This window comes from Oxyura jamaicensis, chromosome 16 (assembly GCF_011077185.1).
Source record: "Oxyura jamaicensis isolate SHBP4307 breed ruddy duck chromosome 16, BPBGC_Ojam_1.0, whole genome shotgun sequence".
In the NCBI taxonomy this organism is placed as follows: Eukaryota; Metazoa; Chordata; class Aves; order Anseriformes; family Anatidae; genus Oxyura; species Oxyura jamaicensis.
The window spans coordinates 357,181-366,825 of NC_048908.1; the positions used below are offsets into that span (position 1 = coordinate 357,181).

General features: G+C 55.7%; 5 protein-coding genes across 5 annotated transcripts in view; 3 read left to right on the top strand and 2 right to left on the bottom strand.

The window, feature by feature from the left end:
• LOC118175185 (E3 ubiquitin-protein ligase TRIM7-like) overlaps positions 1-1,263 on the bottom strand; it is a 2,664-nt gene extending 1,401 nt beyond the window's left edge. Inside the window, exons 1-2 of the mRNA XM_035341159.1 lie at positions 934-1,263; positions 201-295 (exon numbers count right to left, since the gene is read on the bottom strand). Coding sequence (XP_035197050.1) covers positions 201-276 — 76 coding nt within the window. The 5' untranslated portion in view covers positions 277-295; positions 934-1,263. The remainder of the gene's footprint in view (positions 1-200; positions 296-933) is intronic.
• Positions 1,264-1,450: 187 nt separating this feature from the next.
• LOC118175178 (E3 ubiquitin-protein ligase TRIM7-like) lies at positions 1,451-3,905 on the top strand. The gene is made up of 8 exons (XM_035341148.1): positions 1,451-1,481; positions 1,525-1,779; positions 2,029-2,126; positions 2,725-2,937; positions 3,026-3,048; positions 3,268-3,371; positions 3,455-3,514; positions 3,605-3,905. The coding sequence occupies exons 1-8, from the start codon at positions 1,451-1,453 to the stop codon at positions 3,805-3,807; spliced, it is 987 nt and encodes a 328-aa protein (XP_035197039.1). The 3' UTR covers positions 3,808-3,905.
• Positions 3,906-4,356: 451 nt separating this feature from the next.
• LOC118175179 (histone H1B-like) lies at positions 4,357-4,896 on the bottom strand. The gene has a single exon (XM_035341149.1). The coding sequence runs from the start codon at positions 4,894-4,896 to the stop codon at positions 4,357-4,359; it is 540 nt and encodes a 179-aa protein (XP_035197040.1).
• A 1,839-nt stretch (positions 4,897-6,735) lies between these two features.
• LOC118175180 (E3 ubiquitin-protein ligase TRIM58-like) lies at positions 6,736-8,208 on the top strand. The gene is made up of 4 exons (XM_035341150.1): positions 6,736-7,256; positions 7,683-7,808; positions 7,892-7,980; positions 8,109-8,208. Exons 1-4 carry the CDS (start codon positions 6,909-6,911, stop codon positions 8,206-8,208), a joined length of 663 nt encoding a protein of 220 aa, XP_035197041.1. The 5' UTR covers positions 6,736-6,908.
• A 718-nt stretch (positions 8,209-8,926) lies between these two features.
• The window catches only part of LOC118175187 (butyrophilin subfamily 1 member A1-like), a gene marked incomplete at its 5' end in the record, with an annotated part of 1,910 nt that continues 1,191 nt past the window's right edge, over positions 8,927-9,645 (top strand). Inside the window, 2 exons of the mRNA XM_035341161.1 lie at positions 8,927-9,023; positions 9,303-9,350. Coding sequence (XP_035197052.1) covers positions 8,927-9,023; positions 9,303-9,350 — 145 coding nt within the window. The remainder of the gene's footprint in view (positions 9,024-9,302; positions 9,351-9,645) is intronic.

A 9,645-nucleotide genomic window follows, 5' to 3' on the forward strand; every position in this document is an offset into this window, starting at 1 on the left:
GATGGAGAATCCAGGAGATGGAGGCGCAAGGAGGTGGAGAACCTCCAGGCGAGGCTGGAGATGGAGGAACAAGGAGGTGGAGGCTCTCCAGGCGAGGCTGGAACTGGAGGAGCCTCACCCCCAGCAGACCTCTCAGCTGACGGAGCCCAGGAAACACCAGGAAATTGGTACTTTGCCCCTTTTTGACCGTTTTCAGTTACCTTGAAACTGTTTCGCTGCGTTGTAGTCCACAGCCAAGTCCCAGGTGCACGGCCGGGGTTTGAGGAAGAAAGCCATCGCGCCCACCGCGTCCTCTCTTCCCGTCCAGAAGGGCCAAAAGAGGGGAGGGGGGAAACGAATGAAATAAAACTATTATCCCACAGAATTGGCTCATCTGTAGCCAAAACACTTGAAAAAAAAAAATCCTATTTTTCTCCAGCAGCCGTCAAGGAGCCCGGCAAAACCCACAGATCTGATCTCTCAGATTAAATCTCTCGATTCCTCCTCCCCCCCCCCAAATTTCCCCTTCTTGGGCCAACTCAGCGATGAATCTGCCTTAAACCCACCCCTGCTCTTTTGAGCAACAAAACTGAACTTGTTTTATTTCAGAGGAGCAAGAAACGTCCTTAAAAAAAAAAAAAAATCGAGCTAAGCTGACTCGGAGCCTCCCAAGAAAAAAGCGTTTTGAGCGAAATGTTGCCAGAAGTGGAGAAATTTCCTTCCAGCCCCAGGGAAAAAGTGCGCACGGGGAGATAAGGGCTGCCACCGAAGGCTTCAAATCCCTCTTTTTGAAGCCCAAAGCGGGGCTTCGCCCACAAAAAAATGAGTGCCTGCGGTAAACGGCTGCAGTCTGGAGCTGGAAAATGGTAATAAAAGCCCCAGACATTTGGATAAATGCTGCAAAGCTCCAAAAAAAAGGGGAAAAATATAATAATAATAAAAAAATAAACAGACCCACCTGGTAGCGCTGGGATTTTCTCCTCTCTCGGAACTTTTTGGGTATTTCTTGGCTGTTTTGGGGTTCCTCCAGCTGCTTTTCCCCCCCTCACTTGTTTCTCCTCGCTCGGTTTTTCCCCCGTTAGGGTTTTTTTTTTTCCCCCGTTTCTCTGGCAGAGGCTCAGCGAAAGCTCAGTCCCGTCTCTGTCCTCGCCAGCTTTTATCAGCCGGGGAGGGAGGAGAGCCCCAATCTCCCGGCTGCAGACGGGGCCGCGACGAGCGCGGCCGCCTCCTGCCCGCTCCGATTGCGCCCTTTGCCCTGCTTCGAGGCTGCGTTTTAGTTTTTCGATGCATCGATGAGGTTTCAGAGGGAAAAAAGAGGGAAAAAAAGGAGAGAGAAGGTGCTAAAAACGTGCATTCTCGCGCCGCCGCAGAAAGGGAGAATTTGGTGAACCCGCTGTGTTTCCATCAGACCTGGCAACGTGACGATTTAGCAAAAACACGTGCTCAAAAGTTGTCCGGGGGCAGGACGAGGATGCCAAACGCTGCTTTTCCCACCCGGGAAGGTGGCGCTGGGATGACGGGAACACACCCCGGGGCGGATCGCAGGAGGGCGGCTTCGCCCCGCGCCGCTGCAAAGCTTCCAGGGGTTGAAGCATGGCAGCGGCGAGAAGGCTCCGCGCCCAGGCCGATCGCTCGCAGCGTTTCCTCGCCGCCGTCTCCTGGCCCTGAAAAAAAAAAAAACCCACGGGGTGAAAATCCTCCGGGTTGAGGCTGTCGGTGGCCATGGGCGAGCGGCTGCCGGCTCCGGCCACGAAGCTGTTTGGGAAGCGCGAGGAGGAGGAGGTGAGGCTGAGCAGCGGGCATCCCCTTGGGTTTCTTCTCCCCGAGTTCAGCAACTGGATGAGCCTGGTGCAAAAACTTCCGTTTTCTGGTGGAAAAGCAAAAAAGGATTTGGCTCCTTACGAGAAGCAGAAACCTGGAGCTGATTCCAGAGATGGGTTTTTGGAAGCTGCTTTCCTCTCCCCAATAATTTAGGATTTTAAAGCCAACAAGCCAAGCTGATTGCTTCACTATTTTTGTATTTTTTTTTGGGGGGGGGGGGCTGCGTTTAGGAGAAAATCCAGTCTCATCTACAATCTCTAAGGAAAGTGTTAGCGGAGTTTCTGGACTGGAGAGTGGCCGACGAGAAGCGCCGCCTGGACTACCTGGTAAGGGCCCCTGGGGGTTCAGCAGTTCCGAGGGGTGCTTCAGGATTCTTTTTTCCCTTCGGGATTTTTTTTCCCCTCTTTTTCTGACCAAAAACGCACGGGAACATCCCCGCGACGCGCCCTGCAAAGCCCCACACCCGGTCGGGCCCGACCGCGCGGATCCCGGGCAGGTTTGGTGAGTGCTGCCTCCACGCCCAGCTGTGTGCACCTGCGTATTAGTGTTTTAAATTGCTTTAATTAACAGCATCACTCCTTTAAATTCCATATCAAGCCCCAAAAGGGAAGTTTATTAGTAAGGAATTAAAACTTTCCCCTCGACACGCTCACTTTCCAAGGCTTTGGTTTGGATTTTTGCACTGACTCTAAAGCAGGAACGGTGATGGGAGGGGAAAAAGAGCAGAAAAAGCATCGGATAAACTGCACAATTCCCCTCCGGGCATTAATTAACCACATCCTGCTCTACCCCAGCCTTCCAACGCCCTGGTGCAGCCAAAGCACTTTGTCCTTAGCTTAAAAAGGAGAAGGAAAAAAAAAAAATCAGGTCTGGGGGCGACACGCGGTAAAGGGGGGAGGTTTCCTCTCCTGCTTCCTTCCCCAGGAGACGAGCGAGGCCGAGCGGCGGCGCATCGGGAGTGAGTTCGAGCGGCTGCGCCGGGTGCTGGACGAGAAGGAGCGCGCGGTGCTGCAGCGGCTGGCCGAGCTCGACGCTGCCTTCGAGGCCGCCCAGGCAGAAAAAGCCTCGCGGGTGGCCGAGGAGATCGCGCGGCTCCACGGCCTCATCGGGCAGCTGGAGGCCGGGCGTCTGCCCCAGGTGAGGCTCCCGCTCGCCAGGATGAAGGCAAAGCCCCCGAGAAAAACGCACACGGGGCCCTTAATCCCATTTTTTTCCCCCCTTTTAGGATACCGGGAGCGGCCTGAGCAGGTACGTGGCGCCGCAGCGCTTCCCTACCTCATTACCTTGCTTCAAAGCCAATAAAACCCCAAAGCTTCACCCTTCAGGGATGAAACCAGCGCCACCACTTCCACTTTCCTCCTCCTCAGCACTACAAAACCCCCAGCCCCCCGTATTTCGGGGTTGTTACCTGCACGGGTTTAGCCCCATCCCTCACGCAGGGTCCACCTCTGTCCTTTCTCTCCCCAGCTGGAACGAAGCGAGGCTGCAGCTTCCCCCCGAGCTGGAAAAGAGCCTGCGCTCCTGCCGCCGCCAGCACGCTGCCCTCGAGGAGGCTCTGAAAGAATTGCGAGGTAATTTTAGGAGGAAAGGGAGCGTGGGGGAAGGAGGCAGCGACTGAGCAGCATCCACCACCTCCCTGCCTCCTTCCTTCCAGACCCAGGGAGACCCAAACCGAAGCTGGGAACAGGGAAAATCCTGAGCACGGAGGAAAAGGGTGAGGCAGCTGTTATTATTTTTCAAAGCTTTTCTTCTTACTTCAGCCTTTCCTGGGCTCTGCCTCTGACCTGCGCGGGTCTCCCCTCAGCAAAAGGGACTCCAGAGCCCGGCTCGGCTCCCCCGCAGGTTTTGGCGGACAGAAAAAGCGTGAGGTGGGACGAGGAGCAGGATAGAGCCAGAGAGCCCCGGCGATGCGAGGAGGAGGCGCCGGGCGCCCTGGGCTGCGAGGGGGCTGCCCCGCGGCGATGCTCGTGGGAGGTGGAGGACAAGGCGCAGATAAGCGGACTCTGAGAGGGATCCCTTCCCCCTTCTCGGCCATAAATGGGTTTAAACCGGCATTTTTCTGTGCAGGTGGTGGGTTTGTTTTAAAAAAATAAAGTAATAAAAAGGGGGCAATTTATTCTTTTCTCCTTCCCTGTTGCCGTGCAAGGGGCGGGGGGGAGGAGTCAGGTCCCGCGCTGTCGTGGCGGACCGGATTGAGAACTGCGCCCGGCAGGTCCGCTCCACGCATGGGGCGGACGTGCGGACCTGATTGAGAACCCCGCACGGGACTGGCCAGCAGCGCGCTCCCCGCCCCGAGGTCTCCGGGCTCCGCCGGTGGAGGAGCCGCCGCCGCCGCCTCTTCCCGGGGCTCTGAGGGACGGCGGGCGGCACCTCCCTGCCTCCCCTCCTTCCCTGCCGCCGTGCGCCCGTCGGGGAAGCCGCGGAGAGCGAGCGGCGCTGCCGCGGTGCTTTCAGCTCCGGGCCACCCCGCGCGTACAGCCCCTCTGCTGAGCTCTCGGGGGTGGCTCTTAAAAGAGCCTTTGGGTTTAAAGTTTTATTGCTTTTTGCGCCGTGCTCCTAACGCTCCTCCTCGGCCGCCGCCGCTGCTGTCGTCGGGCGCTCGGCTGCCTCCGGATCCTCGGCCGCCGGCTCCGCTGGTGCCACCGCGGCCTTGCCCCGCGGTCTTCTCGGCTTCTTCAGCCGCTGCGGGTTGGCTTTGACAGCGCGCCTCGGGCCCTTCGTCTTCCCCGCGGGGCGCTGGTGGGTTTCGCCGGCCGCCCTCCCGCGCCGCGCGGCTCCCTCCATGCGCTCCTTACCGACGCGACCGATGCGGAACGAGCCGGCGATGCCCGTGCCGGTCACACGCTGCAGGAGCCCTTTGGTGACCAAAGCGGCGAGCGCCGCCTTGAGGCGGCCGCTGTTCCTCACCACATCGTATCCCTCGGTGGTTAGCGTCTTCTTGATGAGAGCCAACGAGGCGCCTTTGCGAGCCGTGGAGACGCAGACGGCGCGGAGAATGAGGTCCGACAGCGACGGCCGCCCCCGCTTCTTCGGCAGCTGCACCGCTAAGCCCGCCCCGGAGGTGGAAGGGTGGGAGAGCGCGTTGCCGCGAGGCATGGCCGGTGCCACACCGCTGCCGGAGCCCTACCGCTGCCCCCGCCGCCGGCTTCGAAGCGCCGCTCCCCCCGCTCCGCTCCCGCTCTCTCCGCCGCCGACCTCCGACTGCGGGGCGGCGGGGCCCCCGCGGCCCCTTTATATAGCACCGGGCCGGACGGAACCGAGTCAACGTCCTCGCTCCCTCATCCCCCCTCCCCTCCCCGGCGGACGCAACAGGGTCAACCGCCGCTCACCCCTGCTCCCCCCCCCCCCGCCGCCATCCCGAGCTGTGCTCCCGCTGCCTCCAAATGCATTTTTCCACCCCAAAAAAAGGGCATTTCTCCCCCAAATCCGCATCCCCTAGTCCTGAGAAGGGAACAGCCAGAGTCAGGTTCACCCCTTCTCCATAGCTCCCCGATAGCATAGCTCCAGAAACCCCCTTTTTCCCCCGGTTCCAGAAAAGCCGAGTTAAAGTTTCCCAAAATGCCAGAATTTGCCCCAAAAAGCCAAACACGGGAATAGGCATCCAGCACGTGCAACACATCCTTGTCCCAAGATACTGGAACTCCAAGACCTCTTTATAAGTGAGAAATAAACCTCACATAAGAAGTGACACTGGCGTGCTTCCACATGTGATTTAATTTCCTTCTAAAAATTAAGAATTCGAGATAGAAATAACAGTTTCTGGAGGAATATTTTTATCCAGCGCAGCTCTGGGTTCCCCTGCTGCCGCTTGCAAGCTGGGCTCCCTCTTGGGAGGGAGAAGTAGCTGAAGCAAGCAAGATTTAATTAAGCTTGAAATTCCCCTCCTGTTGATTAAAGCCCTGGGCCAGGAGTTTCCTGGAGGAAAAGAAAAAAAGGAAAAAAGGAAAAAGGAAAGGGAAAGGAAAAAGGAAAGGGAAAGGGAAAGGAAAAAGGAAAGGGAAAGGGAAAGGGAAAGGAAAAAGGAAAGGGAAAGGGTAAGGGAAAGGAAAAGGATTGTTTTTTCCTTTTCATATTTTTTTTTTCTACCTCGAGATCTGCCAGGATTTCTTTTCCTTTCTTATTTTTATTTATTTATTTTTTTTTTTACGTTTCCTCGCGCACCAACGGCCCCTCGAGTCCCCCCCCAGCGCGTGTGCGGCGCGGGGGAGCGGATCAGAAACTCCTCCTCCTATTGGCTGCCCGCCCGGCTGCGCTTTGCTATTGGCTGCGCCCGATCAACCAATAAGAACGCGCCTTTCCAATCCGCTAAGGTGAGCCTAGCTCGGCCCCTCCGGCCCCGCCTCTCAATGGGGCGCTTTTGGGGTTTATTAACGGGGTTTTGCAGCATTTTTATTATTTTATTTTATTATATATATATATATTATTTTATTTATTTTATTTTAATTTTAATTTAATTTAATTCGATTTTATTTTTATTCGATTTTATTTTATTCGATTTTATTCTATTCTATTTTTTTTTTCTATTCTATTTTATTCTATTCTATTTTATTCTATTTTATTTTTAGCAAATGCCCGCTGGTTTTTCGCATCACTCCTGTCTCTTTTTACCCTCACTGCAAACCACCTCCGGGGAGTTGCTGCGGTTTGCCTGGGGAAAAAAAAACCAAAGCAGATGAATTTGGGGCCCTGGTTGTTTTTACAGCCCTGTTCGAGAATATCAAAGTTATTTTACTTTTTTTAAAAAAATCAGAATAATTCATAACTGTCAAAATCTCTGGATAAACCTGTAAAAAAACGCGGGTTATGATCTCTCAAAGTGCCTCTCTAAGTCAGAGATCCTTGCTCCGAATAAGTTCTTAAATAAACGAACGTATCGCGTTCCTCCCTGGGAAAAAGAGCTCAAGGCCGCCGTGACGCCACCTCCAGCCCGAAATCCTCGCAGCGCTTCCCCTTCCCCTTCGCTTCTGACTTGGGTGGAGTTTATTTATTTATTTATTTATTTATTTATTTTCCTTTCGCTTTCAACCCCGCTCTGCGTTTACGGCCGGCTTCCAGGAAAACCCCGGCGCGGGGGTTCCTCCGCCGGCCTCCACGACTCCGGCGAACCCATGGCCGAGGGAAATGCGCTGGGAAAGCTCCGGGAGGAAGCCACCTGCGCCGTCTGCTTGGATTTCTTCCGCCGGCCCGTCATGCTCCTGGCCTGCGGCCACAACTTCTGCCGTGCCTGCCTCGCTCGGTGCACCGAGAAGGCCGCCGGGGCCGGATCCTGCCCCCAGTGCCGCCTGCCTTTCCCCCCCGGCTCCTTCTTCTGCCCCAACCGGCAGCTGGCCAACGTGGTGGCCGTGGTGCGGGAGCTGGCGGCGGAGGAGCAGGAATTGGGCTGTCGGGACGGGAGCCGAGCTCGTGGCGCCTTCGTCGGGCATCGCTGCCACCCCTCCGCGCCCCTCGAGGACCGGGTGAGCCAGGCAAAAAAAAATCCTTGGGTACGAGAGAATTGCACCCTCCCTCCCCAAATCACCTCCCCCCACCCCACCCCCCCAAAAAAATAATGATTTCCCTTAAACTCAGCCCCAAATTTGTCCATTCCGCCACGGGGCGAAGCTCTCTGCCTTCCCTCCCAGCATCCAGGAGAGAAAAATTGGGCTGAAACGCTGCAGTTTTAGGGTTTTGAGGGAGTTTGGAGGAAGTGGGAGGGGTGGCGGCCAAAAACGAAAGCGATTTAAAACCCCAGCGCCGTGGGAGAAAAGGGGGGGGGGTTCTATGGGGGGGGGGGGGGGGGGTTTTTGGGGGGTTTTTTATGGCACCCAACAAAAAGGGCGGGCGGGCCGGGACCCTCCAAACCCAGGCGCTTCGGGGCTGCTGATCCTTTTTCCCACCCGCAGCAGGAACCCACCCTGTCCTCCTCCACTCCCCCGGAGCCCCTTGGACCCCCCCAGAAAACCCCACGGGAGGACGAGCGAGCTGCCACGCTGCCGACTCCCCCAGGGGGGGCACAGCAGGCGCTGCTGGTGGGTGCCCCGGCAATTTTGGGGTGTAAAGGAGGGTTCCCCGGTCCCTTCCCTGGCCTCTTTTTTGCTTATTATCTCCCCAGGCGCGAGTGGATGCCGAGAGGCAGAAGCTGCTGGCGGTGCTGGGGGGGCTGCGGGGGCTCATGGGCCAGCAGGAGGAGGCCGAGGGCTGGCAAGCTCCTGGAGGTCGTTGGGTGAGCCAAAATCCCCTTCTAAAAATCCCAATTTTCGGGTTTTATTCGCATGAAAAAAAAAAACAAACCCAGCACCTGAGCGTTTTCTCTCCCTTCCTCCCCCCAGGACGCCAGCGTCGCCCCCAGCAGGTACCGGGGGGGTTTCTGTGCGCTGGGCAAAAAAAACATCACCGAGCACGGCTTTGAGACGCCACTTCTGGGCATAAAATCCGCTGTTTTGGGGCACGAAACTCTGCGACTTCGGGGCCGCAAAAAACCTGCACTTTGGGGCAAAAATCCCTCTACTTTGGGGCATAAAATCCTTGGTTTTGGGGCACAAAAGCTCCTCTACTTTGGGGTGTGCCCAAAAACCCTTCGATTTTTTGGGGCACAAAACTCCTCTACTTTGGGGTCACAAACCCCTCTATTTTGGGGGTACAAAACTGCTATTTTGGGGCACAAACCCATCTATTTTGGGGCACAAAAAACCTCTACTTTGGGGCACAAAAAAACCCCTCTATTTTGGGGGTGTTCCCTCTATTTTTTGGGTCCCAAACCCCTCTACTTTGGGGACCCAAATGCCCTTACTTTTGGGCACAAAAAAACCCCTCTACTTTGGGACCATAAAACCCTCTATTTTTAGGGCACAAAAAACAAACAAACAAACAAAAAAAACCTCTACTTTGGGGTACAAAACTCCTCCATTTGGGTGGCACAAAAAAAACCCTCTATTTCAGGGCCCCAAACCCCTCTATTTCGGGGCCCCCCAAAAAAACTCTTTTGGGGGCATAAAACCCACCTCATTTTGGGCCATAAAATCCTCTTTTTGGGGCACGAAACTCCGCTATTTTTGGCTTTCCCCCTGGATTTGCAGCACGCTGGGGGTGGGGTGAGGGATGTGGGATTTCCAGGAGCCGCGGCGTTAAATATTTGGATTTTTTTTCCCCCAAAACGAGGAGCCCGGAGCGGAGGCTCGAAGCGGAGCTCGAGGCCTTCTCCCGGACCAACAACGCCCTGGCAGCGGCGGTGGAGAGGCTCAGAGGTGTCTGGAGGGGAAAACGGGGGGAAAAGCGGTGGTTTGACGAGCGGAAAACGAAGCCTGGGCTGGGGGGAAACATCCCAAGAGCCGGCAAAATTTGGTCGGAAAGTGTAAATGAACCAAACTGGGGAAAAAAAAAAATCAATTTTCACCCTAGAGACCTCCCTTAAGGGAGGCAGAGCTGCAGGTGCAGGCAATTAGCAATTAAGTCAGGGTATTAATTAGGCGTGGAGGGAGCTGGATGCAGGGGTGTAAATCTCGGGGGGTCTTCTCTGCTTCCAGGTGTCCTGGCTTGCTCCCCGGAGGAAGACCTGGGGGGATACCAGAAAGGTAAATCCTGCTGCAGCGCCGCGCGTAGGGCTCACGATCCAGCGTGACGTCCAACGTTCAGAGCCGGTAACCAGGTGCAGGAGCCAGAGCTGAGCTTCTGGAGCGATATTTGGGGCTGATGACTGGGTTCAACCCCAAAAAACAATAATCTGGAGCAATATTTGGGGCTGGTAACTGGGTTCAACTCCAAAAACCGATAATCTGGAGCAATATTTGGGGCTGATAACTGGGTTCAACTCCAAAAACCGATAATCTGGAGCAATATTTGGGGCTGATGATTGGGTTCAACCCCAAA

Excerpts from the sequence above, each read along its gene's own strand:
- LOC118175178 (XM_035341148.1), top strand. The coding sequence starts at position 1,451 with ATGCCAAACGCTGCTTTTCCCACCCGGGAAG. Across the intron at positions 1,780-2,028 it reads AGGTGAGGCTGAGCAGCGGG|AGGAGAAAATCCAGTCTCAT; the intron begins CATCCCCTTGGG and ends GGGGCTGCGTTT. Across the intron at positions 3,515-3,604 it reads CCTGAGCACGGAGGAAAAGG|CAAAAGGGACTCCAGAGCCC; the intron begins GTGAGGCAGCTG and ends GTCTCCCCTCAG.
- LOC118175179 (XM_035341149.1), bottom strand. The coding sequence starts at position 4,896 with ATGCCTCGCGGCAACGCGCTCTCCCACCCTTCCACCTCCGGGGCGGGC.
- LOC118175180 (XM_035341150.1), top strand. The coding sequence starts at position 6,909 with ATGGCCGAGGGAAATGCGCTGGGAAAGCTCCGGGAGGAAGCCACCTGC. Across the intron at positions 7,257-7,682 it reads CCGCGCCCCTCGAGGACCGG|CAGGAACCCACCCTGTCCTC; the intron begins GTGAGCCAGGCA and ends TCCCACCCGCAG. Across the intron at positions 7,981-8,108 it reads CAGGAGGAGGCCGAGGGCTG|GACGCCAGCGTCGCCCCCAG; the intron begins GCAAGCTCCTGG and ends TCCTCCCCCCAG.